Genomic DNA, 25,947 nt, shown 5'->3' on the forward strand with positions numbered 1-25,947 from the left:
AGTGCCAGCTCAGCAGCAAGGGAAAAAACCAGCCCTGCACCAGTAGGACACGTGTCAGGTTTATTTCTTGAACACTTTAAATAATAAGCTGTATATATTAAGTAGCATTTACCATTATTAAAAACGCAGCCGCACTCTCCACCAGTGCACTGAATTTGGGGGGGGGGGCTGAGCCGCATCCAGGAGCAGCTCCAGGTCACCATTATTGCACCAGCGGGGAAGTGTGGGGCTGTATTTGTTGGTAGTGTCCCACTGTGACACACACACACACACACACACACACACACACACACACACACACACTTCGACCATGAGCAGATTGTCCCTCCTGTTCCGCGGAAGCAAAGATCTACCCCCCCCCTTTCAGGATCTCACAGATTCCCCCTGCTCCCTGCCCAGTTTCTGATCTCTGTTCAAAAGGACAGAACAGGAAACCACCCTCAACAGCTTACAGGATTCCAGGCCCCTTTCTGTTCTCCCCCCCTCCACCCAAAATAAAGAGGCAAGCCCAGACAAGGGCAACGCTTGCCCTGCCAACCAGACGGCCAACCTGCTCCAGCGCCCAGGGGCCCTCTGCCTGCCACGACCGCCAGCCCAAGGCGCAGGCTTGTGGGGAAGATTGCTGGGAGCAGGGGGGAGACGCTGAACAGAATGCAGCAGGACCCAGGGACCCAACAGGCAGCAACAGGGCCCACCCATGGGCCACCTCCCTCCCCCACGTGAAAGCCACGGGATGTGCATGTGTGCCCATGTGTGCACAAGTATGTCTAGGAGACTGAGCCCTCTTATTGCACTCCCGGCAAGGATGTGGAACTGCCCCTTGCCCCCGCCCTTCACAGCACCTGTCGGGCTGGCACCCAGAGGCTGCACGCACAGTGCCCTCCCCAGCAAGGACGCCAGGTTGGGCCCAGCCCCCAGCGCAGGCCCCCCGAAGGCTGCCTTGGCATCGGCTGACGTCTTGAACACGCTGCTGCCTCCTGGAGGCTGCCGGAGAGGCCTGGGGCAGGGAGGCCTGCGAAGGGGTCCAGCGTAGGCTCTCTGCCCTCTTCCACCCCACGGGGCGACTCTGCAGCCCTTGCCTTCGGCCCACTAGGACTGCGCTTCAGGCAACTTGAGGCTGGGTTCGGCCCGCCCTGGCCCAGGGCCTTTGTGCTGCCGCTGGAGTCCGTCTGGGCACAGCAGGCTCTTGGCCTCGCAGCCGAGGTTCTGGTAGCGAGGGGTGGCTGCAGCCGGCCGGCGGCACACAGAGGCCAGGCTGAAACGGAAGGGGCCGAGGCAGCAGGCGGGGCAGGCCAGCACCTCCTCCTGCTCCGTCACACCGGGGCCGGGGGCGCTCAGGCCCAGCGCTGCCCCCGCACGCTCCTGCTGCGCCCCGTCTGCCGTGGGAGGCACGTTCAGCTCAGAGAGGCCCCCGCCCCAGCCACGGGGCTTGTTGTTATTGTTCAGAAAGAGCCCATTGGGGGGCCACGGCTGGATGCCAGACACAGCGGTGCTGATGAAATTGCCGTTGGCCGCAGAAGAGGCGGGGGCGGCTGGCTGAGCTTCGGGCCTGTCCAGGCTGCCGCCCGTGATCTGCGGAGCAGGGCGGCGCGGGGGCTCAAGGCGGCTGCAGTCCAGGGCCAGGAGGCAGTTCCTGCGGGGCTGCGGCTGCCCTCGGCGAGGCAGCTCCGGGGAGGCAGGCAGCGAGCGGCACTTGCGCGTGTGGGAGACGGGCGCCGAGAAGTCGCACTGAGCCTCCACCGCAGGCTCCGGCGTGATGGGAGTGCCCGGGGGGAAAGGCGAGGGGGGCGGGAGGTCGAAGGTCAAGGATATCAAGGACTTGCTGGGCGTGTCAAAGAGCTTGATCCGCCCCCCCTGGAGGTCCTGGCGGTGGGAGAAGGGGTTGACCCGCTGTGGAGTGTCCTGGGCAGATGGCAAGCGGGGCGACTGGGGCAGGAACATGTCCGACTGGCTGCGGGAGAGGCACTGGTCCGGCGGCAGGAGCTGCTGGGCAGGCAGGCCGGGCAGAGGCTCCAGAATCGCAGGCTCCGCGGCTCTTTGGCCTGGAAACAAAGAATGGTGTGAGGGGGGAGGGGTCCTGCAGAATTCGGCCTTAAAGCATCTTATGTGGCTGGGAGAGTGGCGGGGGGGGGGACTCGTCTCCAGGAAGGATGTTAGAAATAACAATGTCTGGTGTACTGCAGCAGCAAGAAGTAAGAAGAGCTTACCACGCAGGGGGCAGCAAGGATCACTTAGTTAGGACAGTGAGAGTAGCACCTCTCTTGTTTCCTGGGGGTCATTTCCTTGTCTTGTCTCCTATTGGGCTAAACAGGGCAATATCCTGCTTCTTCTCTCTCCTGCCACACTTCTTCTCCATCTCTGCAAGATGTAGTCAGATAGCTAGGATCTATCTCTCTTCCCTTTCCCTCAAGTATGTAACTTCCTCAAATAAAGCTTTTGCCTCTCTGACCAGCTCGGCGTTTAATTCCGCAGCGTAGTTTAACGCACGCTCTAACAGGGTTATGGGCCCAGAGGCAATTAACGCAAGCTGCAGTTAAGAGAGAGCAATAAAAGTTCTGCCGTAGCCGCAGGCTAAAGCACAGAGGGCAGACAATAGAGGAAAGATGGCGGACTCCTGGGGAGCACAGCAGGGGTTCCAGGTCGACCGACTGCAAGACGGGAGGAACTACGATCTTTGGGCAGAAAGAATAAAAGCCCATCTTATTCAACTGGACGTCTGGTCTGCAATAACAGATGAAAAACCGACTGGAGATCCTCAGAAGGAAGCCAAATGGGTCAAGCACGACAATAAGGCAAGATCTATTATCATTAATGCTTTAAGTGATAAACAATTGATAAGAGTTATTCATGAGCCCACTTCTAGACAAATGTGGACGTCTCTTCTAGAAATAAACCGTCAAGAATCAATTAAAACTAAAATTTTGCTAATGAGGCAATTGTATCGGATTGAGATGAAGCCTCAGGAAAAACTGAAAGATCATATTGCAAATTTCATGGAATTAACACAGAAATTAAGATCCCTTGGAAAGGAGATCCAGGATGAGGATCTAGCTATAATTTTGCTGTCTAGTCTTCCTCAATCTTATGCAAGCATTGTACATGTTTTGGAAATGAGAGAAAATTTAAGCTTAAACTATGTACTTGCAAGACTGCAAGAGGAAAGTTTTAGCAAACTGGATCATATAAGTGAGCCAAGAGAGCTAGCTTTAAGAGTCAGTTCAAGAAGGGATTTCTCCTGCAGCGTCTGCAGAAAGAAAGGACATTTAAAGGAAGACTGTTGGTTTCGTGATTCAGAGAGTGAGCAACCCGCCAGGAGGGATGGGAACAAAGGGCTTTAGGAATGCTAATGCAGCCATTAAGTCACCTAATGCCGATGGTCAAAGGAAAAGCAGATCTGATAAGAATTGTTTAAATGTTGGTAAAAATGATCAAAGCATATGCAAATGGGCAATTGACAGTGCGTGTACTAACCATCTATGCAATCAAGAGAAGTTTTTTAATGAGATGAATGAAAGCCACGACAAATTGTATACAGCAAATGGAGAGGCTTTAACGGCTCGGGGGCAAGGGACCATATCTGCATGTTGTGCACTACCCAGTGGCCAAACTAGAGAAGTGCAGATCACTGATTGCCTATACGTACCTGAACTTAAATCTAATTTAATATCGGTTTCTGCAATGGCCAAAAGAGGAATTGAGACTGTATTCAAAGGAGAGAAATGTTTTATTAGCAATGATGGTGAATTAATTGCACAAGGCACATTAGAGGATGGCCTGTATATGCTGGATTGCTCTGAAGACGCAGTGAATTTAATTGAAAAGTGCACTCACAAGAATTGTACTAGTCTTATCCATAGAAGGCTTGGACATGCTAATATGGATTATATATATCAGCTTGAAAGGCAGAATCTGACTAATGATTTGCAAATGAGAAAATGTCCTGATGCAGAGAAATGTGTTTGCTGTATTCAAGCCAAAGGCACAAGACCTTCTTTCACCAAACAGAGTGAGAAGCAGACGACAAGACCACTGGAGCTGATTCACAGTGATGTCTGTGGACCCATGGGAACAGTAACCCCCAGTGGAAGTAAGTACTTTCTGACTTTTACTGATGATTTTTCAAGATTTACTGTGATTTACCTGCTCAAGGAAAAGAGCCAAGTACTGGAAAAATTCAAGATGTACCTAGCAATGGTGCAGAACAGATTCCAGAGAAAACCAATAGCTATCCGCACAGACAATGGAGGCGAGTATGTGGGGAAGGAGATGACCAGCTTCCTAGCCGCTGAAGGAATAGAGCATCACCTGACCGTGCCATACACCCCCGAACTCAATGGGATAGCGGAGAGGAAAAATCGTTCTCTCACAGAGATGTGCAGGAGCATGCTGCAAGAAGCACAGCTACCTCAAAAATATTGGGGAGAAGCTATCAACACTGCTGCCTATCTGCAGAACATGCTACCTACAAAGGGTGCAAGCAGCACACCATTTGAACTGTGGTACAACCGCAAGCCCAATGTAAGGCATCTGAGAGTGTTTGGATCAAAAGCCTACACCTATGTTCCGAAGAAAAAGAGGTCTAAGATGGATCCCAGAACAGAAGCAGGCATATTTGTTGGATATGCACTGGGATGCAAGGGATGTCGAATCCTCAACCCAGAGACAGACACGGTGAAGATCCGCCATGTGGTGCACATTGATGAAGAAGAGAAGGAAAGCAAGCCTGACACCAGAGAGTCTGCACCAAAGGAAGCTGATGCAGCACAGCAGCCAGAGATTGTGCAACTCTGGGACCTGACTGAGACGCAAGAGACACCTGCAGAGCCCACAGAAAGAGAAGGGGAAGCAGAGCCAAGTGTCAGACGCTCAGACAGTACAAACAAAGAAGTTCCACCACTGAAATTCTCTTACCTGGCAAAAACAGAAGCTGTACCAGAACCTTCTAGCTGGGAAGACAGAAGGAATGCCAGCAAGAGAAGCAGAGAAATGGAGAAAAGCTGCAAAAGAAGAAATTGACTCTCTGATCCAGAACAAGACATGGATTCTCACAGAACTACCACCTGGAAAAAGGACAGGAGGATGCAAATGGATTTTCAAAACCAAACTTGATGCAGATGGAGAAGTACAAAAGTACAAAGCAAGACTAGTTGCAAAGGGATATTCCCAGAAGTATGGAGAAGACTATGATGAAACCTTTGCACCAGTAGTGAAACACACTTCAGTAAGAACACTACTGAGCATAGCAGCCGCAAGGAAGATGCATGTGGAGCATCTGGATGTGAAAACTGCGTTTCTCCATGGAGAGCTGGAAGAAGACGTGTATATGACACAGCCTCCTGGATTTGAACAGTCCAAAGACAGAGGACTTGTATGCAAACTGCAGAAGAGCATTTATGGACTGAAACAGGCTGCAAGAGCCTGGAATCAGAAACTGAACCAAATGCCCATCAAAGAAGGGTTCAAGCAAGGCGGGGCAGAACGCTGCCTGTACTCAAGAAAGAAAGACAACAAATGGACTTTTATTCTGATTTATGTAGCTGATCTTCTCCTTTGTTATGAGGATCAACAAGATTGTGATGAAATAATTCAGCACCTGAACCAAGAGGTTGAAGTAAAGCGTCTTGGAAATGTCAGCTTTTACCTTGGAGTTCAAATAGAGCGAGAGGAAGATGGAAGCTATCTTCTCAATCAAAAGCAAAAGATCATGGATTTCCTAGACTACATGGACATGAAAGATGGAAAACCAACATGTACTCCAATGGAAACAGATTTCCTGAAACAAAATGGAAACAATGAACCTCTGAGAAACATTAAAGTGTACAGAGAAGCAATTGGAAAACTGCTCTACATAAGTACAGTGACCAGACCTGACATAGCAGCAGCAGTTGGAATACTGTGCAGGAAAAGTGCATCACCAAGTGTGAATGACTGGCAAGCAGTCAAAAGACTGGCAAGATACCTGAGAGGTACTGCACAACTGAAGCTCAAGCTACCAGCAAGCGACAATCCCAGACTAGTGGGATTCATGGATGCTGACTGGGCAGAAGACATCACAGACAGAAAGTCTACCAGTGGACTAGTATTCTTTTATGGTGGAGGAGCAATCAGTTGGACAAGCAGAAAGCAAGACCTAGTAGCGGCATCAACTACAGAAGCTGAATACATATCAGCAGCAGAAGCATGCCAAGAACTCAAGTGGATTCTACAACTATTAGAAGACTTTGGGATAAATGAACCCAAACCTATACAACTCCTTGAAGATAATCAATCTTGCATAAAGCTTGCAAATACAGAAAGAATTGGATCAAGAACCAAGCACATTGACATAAAGAATCACATTGTGAGAAATATGCAAGAAGATGGACTTGTTGAGCTACAGTACTGCCCTACAGAAGAAATGACAGCAGACATCCTCACCAAGCCACTTGCCAAAGAGAAATTTCAAAGTCTACGAGAAAGACTGAACTTTGTGGACTTTGTACACTAGACATTGAGAAGGGGTGTTAGAAATAACAATGTCTGGTGTACTGCAGCAGCCAGAAGGGAAGAAGAGCCTACCACGCAGGGGGCAGCAAGGATCACTTAGTTAGGACAGTGAGAGTAGCACCTCTCTTGTTTCCTGGGGGTCATTTCCTTGTCTTGTCTCCTATTGGGCTAAACAGGGCAATATCATGCTTCTTCTCTCTCCTGCCACACTTCTTCTCCATCTCTGCAAGATGTAGTCAGATAGCTAGGATCTATCTCTCTTCCCTTTCCCTCAAGTACGTAACTTCCTCAAATAAAGCTTTTGCCTCTCTGACCAGCTCGGCGTTTAATTCCGCAGCATAGTTTAACACTCGCTCTAACAGAAGGAACCCCAGAAGTTCCTGATCTGAAGGGACCCCCGTTCCAGGCTCAGAGCGATGGACCAAAGAGAAGACTCTTCCCACTGAGAAGGCACCCCCCCTTTCTCCCAGGTGCCAAAGCAGAGTCCAATCTGAAGGGGACATGGTACCGTTCAGCATTGCCACGGGGCTCCCAGGGGCGCTGGTCCCATCGCTCTGGAGGATGGACCCCCCGGCTTTGCGCTGCTGGTCCAGGATGGCTTCGAGGCGCTGAGTGATCTCCAGGAAGGAGGGTCGCGAGGCAGGCTCCATCTGGAGGGAAGGAGAAGAGAGTGTAGCCTCAGTGGCTGCCTCGGGAGAGCTTCCCGCTTGGCCAGGGGCTGCTTTGCAGGGCATCTGGGCACACACAGGGCAAAGTAGTGGGGGGCATCACGGAGCAGCAGGCCCAGGCAAGAACCCCTCTCGAGAGGGCAGCAGAGAGGAACCTCCCTGACCCAAGCCTCAGCCCAAATGCTCAGGGGTCCCTTCCCCAAATCAGCACAGGATTAAGCCCCTCCACGCTCAAGCCCCACCCCAAGGCAGCTCAGAAGGCAGGGGGGAGGGGCAGGGGGGAGAAGAGCCAGGGCAGACTCCGAAATTAAGCCAGGAAACTGTGGGCCAGTCCACACCTGGCTCTGCTTTGGGGTCTTATTCCTCACAAGTTGTCCTCTTGAGTACCAGCACAGCCAGCCCCGCCTTATAATTTAGGGCTGATTCGGACCTGCCCCCTTTCCACAGATGGCATCACAAAGCCCAAGTTTACCTACAAGAATCATCATTTCATTTTCAACCGCTGCTGCCACGCAGAGTGTTCAACGTGATGCGAAGCCTCATCTCGAGGCCAGGCCCCAAAGAGCCGCCTGCCCGTCTCTCCCAGGAGCCTGTTGCCCGACCGGGGCGTGTGGCACTTCTTGTGTCCAGCGCTCCCAGTGGCATGGGCGGGGGGGGGGGGTTGCCCTGTTAACTCACCAGCCATTTGGCCATGTGGAAAGTGTTGCTGGAAAGGAGCCCCTGAAGGACTGGGCGGGGGGGTGGGGGGGAGCCACTCACAGATGCTTCATCAGCTCCATTCTCTGGGACTGGCTGTTTAACTCTCTCTCTCAGTGGCTAAAAAGTCCCTCTTCACAGCTAATACAAATGGGGGATTTCAACCCTTCTGAAAGGGCCGCACGGCTCCGGGATTGAGCTGACTGCCAGAACTGCTGGGCTGTCAGGGCACGGCAGCATGGCCGAACCCGAACTCTCCAGCATGAAGCAGGGCAGAGGAGGCAGCTCCAGCCATGACCGGAGGGCCGGGAGGCTGGCATTCCCTCTGCGCAGAAGCTTGCCAGCAGGCAGGGCACAAAGAGAGGCACCCGGCACGTTTCATCCTCTTCCGTCTTCTGCTTTCGGTCCTTTTGGAAGGGCTGTGTCAGGTTTGGATCAACGGTTCATTAAAAACCAGCTTTTACTTTTCAAACAACCAAAGGTGCCCTCGGCCAACCTGTGGCCACCACTGAATGGTGTACTTGAGCTTCTTTGGTTCCCGGAGCGAGAGACACGGCAGGCGGTGTTCTGGATGCCAGAGGGGCCGGCGAAAGGCATGCCGGGTGTCTGAAACCGAAGACGGTGGAAGCTGCTAGCATGAGGTCAGGTTGTAAAGGGGGTTGGAGCCTTGGGGCGGCTCACCTGGGAGTGCAGAGATCTGTGTGCCAAGCAAGTGCGCGCACGCACGCACGCACACGCGCACGCACGCACGAAGCGGGAGAGGACTTACGCTGCAGCAGTGAAAAGCCAGCTGGAGGAAAGGGCCAGGGCAGTCGGCCCCCACCAGGGTGCAGAAGGCAGCCACGTCCAGTCCAAAGTCCTGCAGCGGGGGGGGGGGGGGAGGGAGGGAGGGGGAGAGAGAGAGAAGTGAAGGGCCTCAGGCAGGACCACGGCAGGCGCGGACTCCGTGCGGCTCCAGGGCGCCACCGTCTTAGATGGCTTTAAAAGGAGATCAGCCACATTCTCAGGGGAGGGGTGTCCCTCAACTTGTATTTACTTATTTTACTTCATTTATAGTCAATCTTTCTCATTGACACTCAAGGCGGATTACACGACAATACAATCAACAGGACGGGGCATCCAGTCATGTAATCGAGTTTGGACTGCAGGAACTGAAATGGAGCTGAGGCAAAGCAGCAGCTCCCGGGAACGCACAGGCAGCCGCCTTGGACTGAACCAGCCCCCTGGGCCACCAAGGTCCGGACTCTCTACTCGGAGGGGTGGCGGCTCTGCAGCGTCTCCGGGGCAGAGGCCCTTCGCTTCGCCTCCTGCCTGGCCCTTTTAAGTGGAGATTCCGGGGATCGAACAACGCAAAGGAGCGGCTCTTCCACTGGCCGCCCCCCCACCCCCGTCCAGTAAACAATGCTATAGGACTAGGACCCGGCTGGCAAGTGGGACTCCCCATGTGGACTTTATGATGTGAGAACTTCAGGAGGCCCTCCTGGATCAGACTGATGGTCCCTCTAGTCTAGCATTCGTTCTCACAAAGCAGCCAGACAGTTGCCCCGACGGACCGACGGCAGGACCCAGGGGCCGAGGCCCCCCCCCGATGTTTCTTCCCAGGTTGACTTTAGGCACCACGGCTAGCAGCCACTGAGGGGCCTCTCCTCCACGGGCCTGTCTAGCCCCCTTTAAAGCGTGCTTGTGGCCGTCACGCCTCCACTGGCAGTGAATGCTGGAGCTGCATTACTCGCTGAGTAAAGAAGTGTTTCGCTGGTTCTGCCCTGAACCTGTTGTCCATCAAAGTTCACTGGGTGCCCCCGAGGCCTGGCATGACGGGAGAGGGAGGGAAGGCTCCCTCTGTGGCAGTTCTGTTGGTGCCACTGTGGGACCCTGGAATGAGAAGCGCTTGGAAGCCCCAGGCACGGCTGCCTCCCGTCAACCTCTCCCTCCCGCAAGGCAGAAGCTGGTGCTTGGGCTCACCGTGGGGTTGGGCGACCAGAAGAGGGCAGGGAGACGTCGGCTGCGGCACTGGTGCAGAACTGAATCTTGTCGAATGGGCTAGAGAAATGGCGGCGAGAGTGGCCAAGAAGTCCCACTTCCCTGCTACCACTGTATCAGCCAGTTGGCAAAACCAGCTCAGCTGCTCAACATCTTTCGGTACTCGTTGACTCCAAAGCCTGAGCGTTCAGGTTGTCAGGAACGAATGATTAGTTGTGACCCCTGTGCAAAGTCTGTTGCTGAGAAAATCTCTCCGATGCACTTTTATTCGGAGGCTGGATGTAATATGGCCGAGACACTAGAAATGTCTGGTATACCGTCTCCCCTGTGACAGGATCCCTGCTGCTCCTTCTCCCTGCTCCTCACGGACTCTCTTAATGTATTTATATAATACCGCTAATTAGATTTTAAAATGTATTTGAATGTTTTAATGCTTATTGAGCTTTTTACTGTAACCCACCCTGAGGCCGTTTGCGGGGACGGTAGGGTAGAAATCGAATCAATCAATCAATCAATCAAAGTCTCACCTCCAGCACTTCCTACCTGTGCTCCGCCTGCCTGCTCTGCTCCTTCAAGCTAGCCTGGGGCTGACCTGTCACAACTTTGCACTTTTGGGCTATTGAGCTCGGGGGATGGAGCGCTTACTCGCTGCCCCTCCCCGTTACTACACGTCAGATACCAAAACCAACAGGCATGGTATGTCGCCAGAAATTTGGCTCAGAGCATTAAAAATATAAGGAAATGTAATAAACGAATTTAAAAATGCACACATGTTCTGTTCAAGCATTCAAGCTGAAAGGTACAAAGAACCGGTGAAAGTCCTCAGTACTTATCCTAAATGGTATTTAAGTAGGACAGGCTAACTTCACTTGATGTTGCAGCAGTTTAAAGGACATCACTACTTTTGTTCTCATGGTTAAGACTTCTTTGTATCGTCCCTCACTTTGTGGACAAGATGGAGCCCCCAGGAGAAAGAGGAGCCCCGCGGGGCAAGTGGCTCGCTGGTCAGAGACTGCAGGACAGAGAGAGAGGTTCTTCTCTGCAGCCAGAGAATTAAAAGCCACCTTGGAAGAGCCTCCCCTCCCCTCTCGCTCACGTTACTCTTCCTGTCTCATGAGGAGCAGAACCCCTTCTGCCTCTGTCCCTTCCGGCAGGGTGTGGGGTGCTCGACGCTTGTCCCGCTTTGGCCAGGCTCAAGAGCTTGCGTGCTCTGTGCTTGGCGTTCGATGGCCTCTTTGCCTACCTTCACCGTCAGCAAGCTAGGAGAGTTTGCCAGAGTTCCTGAGCGCACACAGAGGGGAGGAGGGGGAGGGGGAGTTAGATTGCCCAGTCTTGCCAAAGCAAGCTGGCATTGCAACTTGGAGGATGCACCCGAGCACGTGCTTTGGGTGTGCCCACTTGTTTGGTCCTTTTGGCAGGACTGTCGCTACTCCTATTAATTTCGCATTGGAGCATTCAATGGCGATGGGCTGGTGGAGGGTGGGTGCAGGGCAGGGGGAGAGTCCTGTGGCCGGCCTGGGTGGGGCCTCCTTAGGTGGGGGGCACACAGGAGGAAGATAAAAATGAAGGGTCAGACTGAGAAGTTTCAGAAATGGATTCTGATTAGAGACTGGAGGTGCTGGTACTTTTCGTTTTGAATGTGACCAATTTAGGACATAACCAAAATGCTGTAATGTGAATGCTGATAATATACTACTGAAGAGTTTGATGCTTTCATGTTATGAAGTGTAACCACATATCAGAATATGCTATTAGTTTTATTGTGCGTGTAACCCTTTTTTGACTAAATAATGTATTTTATGTCATTTATCACAAAGCTTATGTTTTCTGCTTAACTCCTGTTTTTTCTACTTTTCAGAGAGCAAAAATTAAGATACACACCGGGGGGGGGGGGGGGGCTAAGACAGCATAGAGTGTATCGGCCCGCAGTTCTCTCTCAATTACTATGCTTATATGCCGCTCTTCTAGACAGGTCAGTGTCCCACTCAGAGCACTGAACCAAGTCAGTGTTATTCGCATCCCCAAATCCAGGTGGGTAGCTGGGCTGAGAGGAGTGGCTTGCCCAAGGCCATCTGCTGAGTTCAGGGTAGTAGAATCATAGAATAGAATCACAGAATCCTCAGGTTGGAAAGGGGCCTCCAGGGTCATCTAGCCCAACCCCTGCACAATGCAGGAAATTCACAACTACCTCCCACCCAGACCCAACGACATGCTCAGAAGATGGCAAAACACTGTCAGGATCCCTAACCAAACTGGCCTTGGGAAAATTGTTTCCTGACCCCAAAGTGGCGATCAGCCTTGCCCTCGGCATGCAAGAAGGGCCACGAGAACTAAGCCCTGAGGTAACCCTTCCTGCCCTCCCTCTCATGATCTGCCCAGGTTATCAGAATCAGTCTTGCTGTCCAATGGCCATCTAGCCTCTGCTGAAAAAGATCCACAGGAGGAGGGCCCACCACCTCTCGAGGAAGCCTGTTCCACTGAGGGACCGCTTTAATGGTCAGAAAGTTCTTCCTCATGTTTAGTAGTGGAATTTGAATCAGCAGAGTGCTGATTTGCAGCCCAATATATCTGCAATTTTGATTGTAGAAAACATTTGTAACTTATACATTCCATAAATAGGTCAAACACTGTAATATTATATATTAAATAAATTATAAAGGATGCACTTTATGTTGTTAAAAGCAGTAAAAATAATTTAGGTTCCATAGGATGTTAAGTATTGCATATATTTCAGTTGTCCCTATAATTCCCTAAAAGTTCTTGTTTTTTCCACGGGAAACAAAAATGTTTTCCACGGCATCACAATTTCTGGAAGTTCTACATTTCTGTGCGCTCCTGGGCCGGGCACGCCTCCCCCTCCCCGCAACGCAGGATCTGGCCACAAGGTGGCGCTCCCCCCTCAGCAGAGCCTGCGAAGACGTTGATCGCCTGCCGCTTTCACAGCCTTTGGCGGCCCGCAAAACCGGACACCTGGTTCTTCTCGGTCTGGCAGAAGATTCACCACAGACCGGCACGAAAAAGCCTTAAAATCCCGTCCTGAATTCCGCCCCCCCCCGCCCCCCATTTTACTTTGCAGCAGCCTGATGAAGATCTGGGGGGGGGGGGGGGCTTTTGCACGCTGCATATGGGTTGGTCCTCCTAATAAACTATGTGACATGAACGGCATCCTTAGGCTGAGAGAGCCGCTTCCTTCTATGTGCCCCGCCCCCTGCCAAAATGAGGAAGCTCCGCCCTGACCAGCAACAAGCTCCTCCCCCTGGCGTCCTCCGCAGTAAGGACAGCCGTGGGCATCGGCCGCGGCAAACCGGCCCAGAGGCCATCGTGGTGGGGCTTCCTGGGCCAGCAGAGCTGCGGCACCGGAGGTGGCTCCTTCCCGGAGCTTGGAGGGCCGCCAATCTCGGCAGCGGCAGGAGGGGGAGGCGGGCTGCTCAGCCTTCGGGGCCAGATGATGCTTCTCAGGCACGCCCTCTCATTTGCTAGTGATGACAACAACAACAACACTGCACTTACATGCTGCTCTTCTAGACAGAGGAGTGCCTCGCCCAGAGCGGTGAACTGCAATGTGCCGTGTGTGTGTGTGGGGGGGGGGGGGAGGGGGCTTACATAGCCTGGTAAGGGGAGGGCTGAGCCAAAGCCTCAGTCCCTGTTCCCACTGGAAAAGAGGGGGGTAGAGAGCCCTTTGTGGGGGCCAAACGACTCCCTAGCATGCAACTCCTGGGCCGCAAGTCCCCCATATGAACTCTGCAACTCGAGACTGGGACCCGCAGGTTTTCTGGTCTGCTGAAGGTAATCCTGCTGGCCTTTCCCCTGAGCATCGGGCCACTCTACACTGGAGCAGGGCAGGCCTGAAGCCACTTCCGCGCGCCCACCAAGTCCCATCGGGAGCCCAGGGACCCAGGCCGGCCGTGCCAGAGGAGCCGGGAGGCGGCCAAGGACAGCGTTTCTAAGCCTGACGACCGGCAAAGGGTCTTGGGTTCACGGGGGGGGGGGAGGCCCTTGCTCCAGCCAAGCCCCAAGGGGCCAGGTGGGAGTAGCCCCGCTTCCAGCTTCACAGTTCCCACAAGTAGCCATTTTCCACAGGCCAGTTGGGCCAGGGATCCTGGAGGTGTTTAGCCATCTTCTGGGCATGGAGCAGGGGGGTCACGGGGGCCATCGGGGGGGAGTAGTTGTGAATTTCCTGCATTGTGCAGGGGGTTGGACTAGATGACCCTTGAGGTTCCTTCCGATCCTATGATTCTATGATGTCCGGGCAGTGGCAGCCAAAGGAAGCTCATTCAAGACAGGAGTGGGGTGGGGGCGGGGGCAGGGCAATGCCAGCCTCTCCTAACACTTGGCATCTAGCACACGCTCATGCCCTGCTTCCCCCAGGGAGACATCCAAAGCTCTGCTTCCTCATTCTATCTTCACAGCAAATGGTGAGACGGGGGAGGGATCATCACCCGGACGAGGTTCCTGGCTCAGCAAGATCTGAACCCAGAACTCGCAGCTCATGGGTCCAGGCTTTAACCACCGCACCACACTGGCTCTTGTCAGCACCAAGAGGCATCCGGGTCTGTCCCCAGTCATTCCAGAAACACCTGCACACCCTGCCCTGTCTAAATGGTGCCCTGCATGCCAACCTGTTATTAAGAGGAGCGGCAGCCACGGCCCAGAGCCAAGCCAGCAGCTCCATGCACACACACACACACACAACAGAGAGCAGGCGACTCTGGAGGACTCACACGCAAGGCCCTTCTCTCGGCCACAGGCAAAGCCCAAGCTCCTCTCCGGGGGAGCCGATGAAAACTCTTGCGGGGGGGGGCTGCTTCAAAGGAACTCCTGCCTCCCCCCACCCCGGAGTTCTCTGAAAACTTAACAGGCATGTGGGTACGGGGGGGGGGGTCCACTAGACATCATCCACTTAGGGTTCCAAAAGCTTTTGACCACGTTCCTCACCAAAGACTGCTGCGTAAGCTGAGCGGTCGCGGGGTAAGAGGACAGGTCCTCCCAGGGATTAAGAATTGGCTAAACCACAGGAAGCAGAGAGCAGGGAGAAAACGGGCAGGTCTTGCAATGGAGAAAAGCAAGCAGTGGGGTCTTCCCCCACCCCCCTCCCCAAGAATCAGTACTGGGGCCAGTGCTGTTTATTGTGTTCATACATGATTTGGAACTGGGAGTCAGTGTAGGGGCGAAGACAGCAGTTGACACAATTATTCAGGAAGGGGGAAACCAAGGCGAGCTGTGAAGAGCTCCATGAGGCTCTCTCTGAAGAGATCTGAGTCCAGTGGCACCTTCGAGACCAGCAGGATTTTCAGAGTGGAAGCTTTCAGGACTCAGAGCTTCCTTCTGCAGGGAGCTCATCTCTTCAGGTGCCTGAAGAAGGGAGTTTTGACTCTCCCTGTGTCCCTCCACGGCAGCTTCGCTCATCCGAACAGGGTCTCCTGCAGGTGCCAGCCTGTACATGGGCAAAATCAACAGCAGCCCGTACACGGCCTTTCTCTGTGGTGGCCCCTACCCTGTGGAACAGCCTGCCTGAGGAGGTCAGGAGAGCCCCCACCCTCCTGGCTTTCCTCAAACGATGCAAAACTGAATTATTCAAACAGGCTTTTTACTCAGCTAAGAGGGTGGTATTGTAGGAAAGGGATCCCAGATGTTTTGCTAATGAGTTAGAAATCATAGATTACACCATTATGTTGTCTTATATATTATGTTTTGCTTTAAAATATATACTCCTATATCCTACCTGTGCTTCATGTGGTCTAATGTCAGTCCTAGAACTGATTGTGTTCTGCTTCAGCAATTCTTCATCCCTATATTGGATCCTTGCTAATACTATGTCTCTGTAAACTTGTATTCAACAAGACCTGAATACTCTGGAGAAGTGGGCAGCTGTGAATAGGATGCAATTCAACAAAGACAAGTGCACAGTATTACATCTGGGCCACAAAAATGGGAAGCACAAATACTGGATGGGGGATACACTTCTGGGCAGTAGTATATGTGAAAGGGATCTTGGGGTAAGAGTGGACTGTAAACTAAATATGAGCAGTCAGTGTGATGCGGTGGCAAAAAAGGCTAATTCAATCCTGCGTTGTATCAAAGGGGCCATAGCATCGAAATCGCAGGAGGTCATAGCCCCTCTCTATACTGCCTTGGTCAGGCCACACCTGGAGTAGTGTGTGCAGTTCTGGAGGCCTCACTTCAAAAAGGATGTGGACGAAATCGAGAGGGTGCAGAGGAGAGCGACGAGGATGATCAGGGGTCTGGAGACTGAGCCCTACGAGGAAAGGCTGAGGGCCTTGGGAATGTTTAGTTTGGAGAAGAGGAGGTTGAGGGGGGACACGATTGCTCTCTTTAAATATTTGAAAGGCTGTCATTTGGAGGAGGGCAAGGAGCTGTTCCAGTTGGCAGCAGAGGGTAGGACGCGAAGCAATGGGCTAAAACTACATGCACAAAGGTACCGGCTGGATATTAGGAAGAACTTTTTCACGGTCAGAGTAGTTCAAAAGTGGAATCAGCTGCCTAGGGAGGTGGTGAGCTCCCCCTCACTGGCAGTTTTCAAGAAGAGGCTGGATGAATACTTGTCAGAGATGCTTTAGGCTCATCCTGCACTGGGCAGGGGGTTGGACTAGAAGGTCTGTATGGCCCCTTCCAACTCTATGATTCTATGACCTTATGACATTGTTTATGGAAATGTTCTTGCCACTGTATGAAAATGCCTGCCCTTGTCCTTGCCACTAATTGTACTAATCTTACACTGTGTAATCCGCCTTGAGTCACAGCGAGAAAGGCGGAATATAAATAACATAAATAAAATAAAACCTGGTTGGTCTCTAAGGTGTTGCTGGACTCAAATCCAGCTGTTCTACTGCAGATCAACACGGCCACCCACCTAAACCCTCTAAACCGAGTGAGAGGGCAACAACAGGGCAAATGAAGGTCCATGCAGGCACGTGCCAGGTGCAAAAAACCCCCAACTTCAGGTATGTGCTAATGAGGTTTGAACCTGCAGAGACTGGGGGGGGGGGAGAGACCTTGGGGTCACCACAGTGGAAAGCTGAATGGAACCGTCAGCCCCGTGTGCCGCAGCAATGAAAAAGGCAAAGTCTGTGCCAGAGACTGTTAGGAAAGGGGCTGAAAAAATGGCCAGTATTGTAATGCCCCTCTAGAGATCTCTGGTGCTGCCTCATTTGGAATATGAGTGCTGTTCTGGTCACCGTATCTCAACAAAGTACTGCAGAGCTGGAAAGACTATGAAAGAAGCAACCAAGATGATATGAGGGGTGGAGCGCCTTTCCTGGAAGGAACAGGTGCACAGTCTGGGACTCTTAAGTCTTGGGAAAGAGATGATTAGGGGGGGGGGCATGGTAGAGGTTTCTAAAATTATGCATGGGTAGAGAGAGTGGACAGAGGGAACTTTTTCTCCCTCTCCCCAAATACTAGAACTCCAGCCACCAATGAAACTGATGAGCGGTAGATTCAGGACGGACAAACGGATGTATTTCTTGACCCAGTGAGTGATTTCGATGTGGGTGTCCCTGCCATAGGATGGACGGCTTTTGACAGATTCACGGAGGAGAGGCCCATCAAAGGGGTCTAGCTAAAAAGACAGAAAGGAGCCTCCATATTCTCTTCCGACTCAGCAGGCAAGAACCTCTTTGAAGCTCAACCGTCCACCGGTTTCACCTGGGTTAGGAGTTTCCTCCACAGTTACTTGCAGGGCCCGTTCCACAGGTTGGGGTTAAGCTCCAATTAGCCTCCTTCCTCTCCTGGCAAAGGCAATGAAGTGCCTGCCTAGCTCTCCAGCGGAGGAGGGAGTAATTGGACGCGGCTTACCTGTGCTATGGTTGGATCTCCGGAGCCGACCTTTTCCGGGGGAGGGGGATGGAGGAGCCCAGCTGCAAGGGGCCAGAGGCACGCTGACAACCCCCCCCCCACGCTGCCCTCTTGAGCAGCCTGGCCTGGAAGAAGAATGGGCCAAGCACCTGTCCTCCTGTACTTGCACCCTGGCTCCAGAGAAGCAAGAGGTCACACCAAGTTTCCTTTGCAAGCTCAGCTACAACCGACTATGGAGGACTGCACAAATGCCCCGCCTGTTGCCAGTCAATGTGGTGCCTCCAGGCCAGTGGAACCAGCAGCTGTAAACTGGGAGCGCCCTCCCTTCTTCCCCCGGAGAGCCACTCAGGTCCAGTGCCGGGAAGGCTCCGTGCCGGGGGTGCCTGCTGTTCGAGTCACCTAGAAGCAGTTCCACAGGGCTGGGTGCAGGCAGAGCCCGCCGTGGCCCAGCCAGAGCCCCCAGCATGGGAGGCCTCCTTCACCGCAAGTCACACCTGCCGTGGCCCCTCCATCTGGGGGACCGGGATGGCAACTGCTGCAAAGAAGGCTGCTCCCGTGGGGCAGGTCAAGGCAGGGGGCCCCAGCAACAGTCGGGGCTCAGAAGGGGGTCTTACCTCCGTACGGGGCAGATAGTCTGGGTCAGCCGGCACCCGGGCGAGGGTCTCACAGAGGATAATGCCGTACGCAAAGACATCAGCCTAGGCGGGCGGAAGAAGGAAGCGGCCCTGAGAGAGGCCCCTCCGTTGGGGGAGCTGCGGGGAGGGCAGTCTGAAGCCCCTGCCCCTCCCAGCAGAAGGCGCCACAGAGGGCCAAGCGGGAGGGGAGGGGAGGGGGGCTCTAACCCCCTTCTTGCCCTTCACAGGGACAGTCAGGCCCAAATCTTGCCCCCCCACATCACCCCAGAAAGCACCCCTGTCCACGACTATGCCGACACAACCACACTCACTCCATTACCTTCTCATTGTACAGCTCCCCGCGCAGAACCTCGGGGGCCATCCAGTACGGGGAACCCACCACGGCCAGGGGCTCCTTCTCCCCACCCTCACTGGAGGAAGAAACAGAACCTTTAGTGTGCCCCCTAGTCAGGAACTGGCAGGGCGGAAGGCAGGGGGCACGGCGGCTGCGGGGCGGGGCACACGGGACTCACCTGTAGGTGGGGATCTTCTCAGCCAGGCCAAAGTCGCCCACGACAGCCGTGTAGCTGTTGTCTTCACACTTCACCAGGCAGTTCTAGGGGAGGGAAGGCGAATCACGCACCGTCAGGCCCCCCAGCCACAAAGCGGCCCCCCTGCCCAGGAGCCCCGGCAGACAGGGAGGATCCCTGCAGGGGGGAAGGGGGCAGCGCTCCACGCAGCCCTACCTTGGAGGTGAGGTCGCGGTGGAAGATGCCCTTGCTGTGGAGGTAGCGCAGGCCGCGGGCGATGTCCAGGGCCAGCTTGCCCCGCACGGGCCAGGGCAGAGGGGTGGGGCTGTCCAGCAGCTGCTCCAGGTTCCCGCCGTTGATGTACTGGAGGAAGAGCCCAAAGGGAGACGTGGAGGCGGAGCCCACAGGCAGCCCCTTCCCAAGCACTGCAAGGCCTCCACTCAGCCACAGCCCCCCACCCCTCGCCCCCCCCCCACCAGAGAGGCCTGTCCCGGCCCTCCCTTCCCGCAGCCCAAGCCGAGCCACACCTCTCACCTCCGTCAGGGCATGCAGCTGGCCCTGGTGCACGCAGACGCCCATGAACCTGGGGCAGAAGGAGAGCAAAGCGGTCAGCACCGGAGCCCAGGACCCGCCACAGGAACGGCCAGGAGTGGCCACTCCAGGAGGTGGGGCGGCAGAGGACCCCCACAGCGGGCCCTGTGCAGAGGACCTCCCTTCCCTTCCCCAGGCCTGGAGAGAGGAGCAGGGCGAAGGTCTTTATGCCCCAGCAGGGGCTCTGGAACACACAGCATGGCTGAGGTGGGTGGGGAGAAAGGCGGAGCAAAAGCCCCCCCCCCCGCCCCCCGTTTCATTTATTTTTATGGCCCAGAGACTTCAGTGCTGCTTTTCATAAATGGGTTGGCCGGCGAGTTTGTGCTGAGCTTCTGCATTCTGTTTTCCATATGCAATTTCAGCCCACAGTATGTTTTGTTTCTACTCACTGGAACACTGGTTCCATTTGCACAAGGAAGAAATGGATTTTAATGGGGATTTGGGGGTCGAATCTGCAGGGATGAGAAATCTGAGATACCCTCTACACAGGAGCAGCTCAGAAGACGGGCCTTTTCTGCCTCGTTACTTGGGCCAAATCTCTCCCCCTCCCCACCCCACCCCCAGCACAACAAGCAGCAAGACCCCCCCCCTGCTCTAACATTCCCGCTGCCCCCGCTCACCGGAGGATGTTGGGGTGCGAGAGGCGGTTCATGAGCTGCACCTCACGCAGCATGTTGCCGCGGTTGCTCATCAGCTTGTTCATCTTCAGCACCATGATCTGGCCGGACTGGCGGTGCCTCACCTGCGGGGAAGGGCAGCAATGAGTCCAGAGCGCCAGCAGAGCCGCCACCGCCGCCCCCCCCCCAAGCATGCAATATGAGGGTGACAAGCACTTTGGGGATAGGCGAAGGCTAACCAAGAATCCTGACCAGGCAGAGGGGTGTTCTTGGTGGGGGGAAGTCTGACCCAGGAAATGGGTCATCTCCTGCTCTGGAGGGGGCTGCACACTCCCCCTAAAGGAGCAGGTTTGTGGTGGGTGCTGCTGGACCCTGTTGGATAAACAGGTGGCAGCGGTTGCCAGGGGGGCCTCTGACCAGCACTGGCTGGAGTGCCGCTGCAACCCTTTCCGGGCAGGAAAGATCTTGCCTTCCTAGTACAGAGCCTAGTAACACCTAGATTAGACTACTGCAATGTGCTGTACACGGGGTTGCTCTTGAAGACTGTCCAAAAGCTTCAATGGGTACAGAATGCTGTGGCCAGAATGCTGGCAGCGGCGGGTCGTAGGGATCACATTCCTCATCTTGTTCCACCTGCAGTGGCTCCCAATTTGCTCCCAGGCCCAATTCAGGGTGCTGGTATTGACCTTTGAAGGCCTATGCAGCCTGGGGCCAGCACACCTGAAGGACCACCTTCTGCCGCATGAACCTACCCAACCCCCGTGGCCATCTTTGGAGGCCCTGCTTCGGGTGCCCCTCTCTTCTGAGGCTAGATGGTGGCAACCTAAAAAAGTCCCTCTCGGTCACGGCGCCAAAACTTTGGAACTCCCTCTGCAGGGGGATTCATCTCTCTCTCCCCCTCTCTATTGCTGTCTTCCGCCAGCGGATGAAGACTCTTTTGCTCTGTTCCCTCACCAACTCGTGTTAATTTATTTATTTAACATCCCACCTTTGTCCTGGGACTCAAGGCATCTTACACAGGGTGAGACAACATGACCAGCAATTGGGGCATTCAATAGAACAAGGCAAACGAATACAGCACTGCAGAAATTTCAAGAAAAGCCCAAATCCAGCAGAGAGCTGAAACAAAGCCCTCCTCCCTGTTTGTGTGTTTACATTTTTATTCTAGATATTTTGTGTGTTTTTAACATTTTAAATCACCACCACCACGATAATAATAATAACCAGAAGAAGAATCCACTGTAGCCCTGCAACGATGTCCCAGCAGCAAAGCTCACCCATCAGAGCAGCTGTGAAGGACACCCGGTTCCCCCCACAGCAGGCCGTTCCCCCCCCTTCCATATCTTGCGATTCGGACCACCAGCCAGAGCCCTGGCCTTTGGTCCTGGCAGCAGTAGCAGCAAAACATTTCCTGCCCAGCAGAATGAGGAGGCAGAATGGACTGCCCCACCTCGGACTGGACATTTTTTAATCTCCCCCTTAGTGAGGTGCACCCTGCAGACAGAAATCTAGCCCCACAGGCTGAGGCTAGGCTGAGGACATTTCCCACCCCCCCCGCCCCCGATCTGTTGTTTGGTGCTTCCTTTTCAAGGCACTTTTGTTTCCACAAGAGGGAGCATTTGGACTTTTCATGCCCACCCCCCTGCAGCGTGAAGAGCGAGAGAGTCCCCCTCCCGACAGGGGCCTTCAGGAGGAATCTCCAGGCTACCCACCAGGTTTCTTCAAAAGATGGTAACAAACGAGCCCCCCCTTCCTGCTCCCCAGTTGAAAGGGCAGTTAGCAAGACGGGGGTCAGAGAACACCTTCTCCTCTACCATAACACTGGACCACACAACCAAGTTGATTCAGCACTTCCAAACAAAATACGGCTTCCCCCAGCACAGAAGTCACTTGTGGAATTCGCCGCCACAGAGGACAGCATTAGCAGAGGCCGAGGCAAATCCATGCAGGGCGGCTAAACAGAACTTTACGAACACACGCGGCTGCCTCCGCCCTCAGCCCGGCAAGGCCAGTCGGGCCTCCTCTGACCAGCAGCGGCTCTTTCTCAGGGCCTCTGGCAGAAAAGGGCCCCTCGCATCACCTGCTGCCTCGGCCTTCCATGCAGAGGCGCTGCTGCTGGGGACTGAGCCGGACCCCCCCCCCCCCCCCGGTCGACAGAGCTGAAAGACGCTGAGGGGTCCAGGAGACGCCACAGGGATGCCCCCTCCCAGCGGAGATCAGCAGCCAGGGCTACTATTTCCATCCCAACGCCAGACCCGAATCCAGACTGAAACGGGTCTAGCTAATCCGTCTCCTCCGAGACTGCCGGAAGCAGTGTGGCCACCACGTGCTCCAGCCCCTCGTGGGAACGGGACTGCTGGCTCCTGGGTCAGCAGTAGCTGTGCAGGTCAGCGGGGCCCAGAAACGCCTCTTCAGGAGGGGTTGCTTGACTGCCCCTTTCAAGGTGGCTGGAACCACACCCTCCCGCCGAGAGGCACTGCCCCCTGGACCCGTCTGCCCAACCCAGCCTAGCTTGACACCAAGAGGCACAAAACGCAACGGGGTCAAGCCTAGTCTAGTGCATCGGGCCTCACCCACCGAAAGTCATCCATACAACGAGGAGCAGACTGCGTGCCAACTGCACCAACTGTGGCATCTAATTTATTTTATTTATTTAGATTTATAGTCCGCCTTTCTCATCGAGACTCAAGACGGATTGCGTAGTGTGGGTCAGAACAGTCAGTTTCAAAGACAGTTCAATAAACAATGTAACAGGGTACAGAAATGCAAATGTGCAGAGATTGAAAGCAAGCAGAAAAGAGCTGGAGGAATGCTGAAACAGAGCCCAAGCAATTCCGAGACTGACATTCGAAACACCACAGAAACTACTCAGTAGGACTGCACTTAGCAGCCAAAGACAGTACCCAGTAGTAAAGCCTATGGTTCCTTTCTCTTTGCTGATGCAGCTCTTTGAGACCACTGCCTTACAGCACAGCCCTCCAGTCTGAGTAAAAAGCTCCCTCAGATAACTCGGTTTTGCATCACTTGCAGAAGGCCAAGAGAGTGGGAGCTCTCCTGACCTCCTCAGGTGGGTTGTTCCGTAAGGTGGAGGCCACCACAGAGAAGGCGCGTGGCCCAGGCCGTGGCAGGTGCAAGGAACTGTCTCTGCAGAATGCACCACAAAAGCAGCAGAGCCGGACTGGATCATCTCCCGGCCTACAATTCAAATCCAGGTGCTGATTATGACTCAGAAAGCCCTTCATGGCCCAGTTACTCTGTGGGGGGGGGGCAACAACCAACACCGAGGCCTTCCCCTGACGCTGTCTCTTGGCACTGGGATTCAGAGGTCGACTGCCTCTGAAGGTGGAGGCTCCCTTTCGTCATCTTGGCCAGCAGCCACTGACCGGCCTCGCCTCTGAGAACCTGTCGAATCCCCTTTGAAAGCAGTCCTTGCCCGCAGCCATCGCTATCTCCACTGGCAGAAGAGCAAGAGCCCAGAAAGTATCTGAAGAAGTGACCTGTGACTCAAGAAAGCTCCCACCCTACCACAAACGTTGTTAGTCCTAGGGGTGCCACTGGACTCTGGCTCTCTTCTACTGCTACAGACAGCCTAACACGGCTAACCCATCTTCAGCTATCTCCACTAGCAGTGAATTCCACATTTTAATCATTTGTTGTGTACAGAAGTATTTCCTTTTGCCCATCCAGAATTTAAAGCCCAGTGGGTGCCCTCAGGTTCTGCCTACTCTTTCTACCCCATTGCATAATTTTATAAACCGCTATCATACCCGCCCCCCACTCCTCTGTTTTCTAAATTGAAAAGTCCCAGACGCTGGTGGCCTTCCCTCATAGCAAAGGTGCTCCAGCCCCCTAAGCATCTTGCTTGCCCTCTTCTGTACTCTTCCCAGCTCTGCAATGCCCCTTTTGAGGTACAGCGACCAGGACTGCACACCCTATTGCGAAAGAGGCCACACCACAGATCTATACTGGGACACCGTGATATTGGCAGTTTCGTTTTCAACCCCTTCCTTAATAATCCCCAGCGCTGAGTTTGCCTGCTGAGGCACAACAGGCTGACGCGGTCGCTGAGCGGTCCCCTCCGGCCCCCCGGTCTCTCAGTCACAGCAAATTCAGACCCCCTTCGCGCGTGGGAACAAAAGTCTCCGAGGAGGCCGGGGGGGGGCGCTCTGAGGAAAGAGGCTCAAGAGGCATTTCAGTTTAGAGAAAACGTGACTGAGGATTATAAAATGACACACGGGGCCAAGAGAACAGGTAGAAAGAACTTTTTATGCCGCTCCCCAAAAGCTAGCACTTGGGGCCATCAAATGAAGTGAACGGATTCAAGATGCGCTCCTTTACTCAAAAAGCGATGAAACGGTGGCGGCCACTGCCAGAGGGTGGCGGCACAGGCACAGGCAGCATTCAAAGGGGGGCTGACAGGTTCTTGGAGGAGAGGCCTCGGCAGTGGCTTCTAGCCATGAAGACGAAAGGGACCCTCCACCTTCAGAGGCAGCCAACCTCTGAATCCCGGCGCCAGGAGGCAGTGCCAGGGGAAGGCCTCGGCCTCGGCGCCCTGCCTGCTGCCCCTCGAAATTAACCTCTGGGTGGGGCAGGATGATGGAGCGCTGGACCACTGGTTCGATCCAGCAGGGCCGTTCTGGTGTTCTTGTGTCTGAGGGGTGGCGGAGCATCCTTGAGTGCAAAGTGGCTCTTGAACACGTGCCGAGTATTTCACCAGGCCCCTAACCGGGGCCTTAGCACAGCACTGTGCACACGCTCAGCAGCCGGCTCTAGCGAGCCATTGCCAATCCGGCCTGCCCTCAGACGTACCGGGATCACTGGGAGAATCCCCCGTGCTGCTCCCCAGCAGAGGGAGGGGGGCGGTCCACACCCCTGGAGCAAGAACTGCATTCCTGGGCAGCTGGTCCTCAGCAACAGAAGAGAGCCAGTTGCATCCTCCGTGCCCAGCGGCACCTCACTGTTCAGGGCCAACATCCCCTGTGGGGCGTCAGGAACAGGGCGCCCCTCCCTCCCCCACGCACCCCCTCGCCTCACCTCTCCCGGGCAGGCAGACTCAGGCCTCCCTTTAGCCAGCTCTGAGCCTCGCTGAGGGAAACAGCAAGGCCCGATTCCTTTAAAAGAACGGGCACCACGGGCCAGCCTCTCTCTCCATGGGGGCAGGGAGCCCTGGAAGGGGGCTTCAGCACAGCAGAAAGCCAGGGAAGCGGCCGGGGGTCTGGGGCCAGAGCCGCCTCTGCCTGCCAGCCCTCCCAGAAAAAGCTCACAGGGAAGACTCAACACCTGTGGGAGGGGTGCAGTCTGCCGCCTTCAGGGCTCAGCCCCAGGCCTTCTGGGCCAGACCCCCAGCAGCTGCCGCACCCTGGCCCAGCAGCAGCTGCCGCCGCCGCCGCCTCCTTCCACCCACCCACCCCCAGCCACCCAAGGAGGCTCCGCATTCCTCCAGCCTGCAGTCAGCCCTCGCTCTTTCCCTTTTTAGTCAATGCAGCCCTGCCGGCAGCCCTGCCGGGGCCAAGCCTCTGCCGCCGCCCAGGGAAACCCTCAGTGGGGCTGGAGACAGGGACGAGGCTGGCTCAGAGCTGTGCTGAAGGCCCCAGGCTCTGCCCCCAGCTCGAGACCTAGACAAGAGAGGTGGGGAGACAGGTGTGTGTGGGGCCCAGCCGAAATGGCTCCCTCAGCCTAGAAAGCTCAGACGTGTGGAGCCAAGTTGCAGGTACCCAAGTGACAGGAAAAAAGTGTCCTCTGTACATGCTCAGGACACGGGGTCCTTTAAGACATCTCCCAGGCGTGAGTTCTGCTCTTGGCAGCCGACTCTAGGGCCGAGGCAGGGCTGGAGACCCACCTCCGGAGAGGGAGGCAGCTCTCAGCTGACGGGGAAGCAATGCTGCACACAGCCCTTGTTCCATGTGCCGGGAGGCGCACAGGCGGGCAGGAGGCGCCAGGCAGGAACAGA

The 25,947-nt window shown here is 54.7% G+C and overlaps 1 protein-coding gene across 1 annotated transcript in view; it reads right to left on the reverse strand.

Moving 5' to 3' along the window:
- Positions 1–43: 43 nt before the first annotated feature.
- The window catches only part of TESK1 (testis associated actin remodelling kinase 1), a 36,879-nt gene continuing 10,975 nt past the window's right edge, over positions 44–25,947 (reverse strand). The window contains exons 2-10 of the mRNA XM_054986397.1: positions 20,001–20,122; positions 19,324–19,372; positions 19,006–19,152; positions 18,793–18,875; positions 18,600–18,690; positions 18,260–18,343; positions 8,620–8,709; positions 6,995–7,136; positions 44–2,042 (exon numbers count right to left, since the gene is read on the reverse strand). Of these exons, the coding sequence (XP_054842372.1) occupies positions 1,090–2,042; positions 6,995–7,136; positions 8,620–8,709; positions 18,260–18,343; positions 18,600–18,690; positions 18,793–18,875; positions 19,006–19,152; positions 19,324–19,372; positions 20,001–20,122 (1,761 nt within the window). The 3' untranslated portion in view covers positions 44–1,089. The remainder of the gene's footprint in view (positions 2,043–6,994; positions 7,137–8,619; positions 8,710–18,259; positions 18,344–18,599; positions 18,691–18,792; positions 18,876–19,005; positions 19,153–19,323; positions 19,373–20,000; positions 20,123–25,947) is intronic.

The sequence above is a fragment of the Eublepharis macularius genome, chromosome 8, assembly GCF_028583425.1.
Source record: "Eublepharis macularius isolate TG4126 chromosome 8, MPM_Emac_v1.0, whole genome shotgun sequence".
NCBI lineage: Eukaryota > Metazoa > Chordata > Lepidosauria > Squamata > Eublepharidae > Eublepharis > Eublepharis macularius.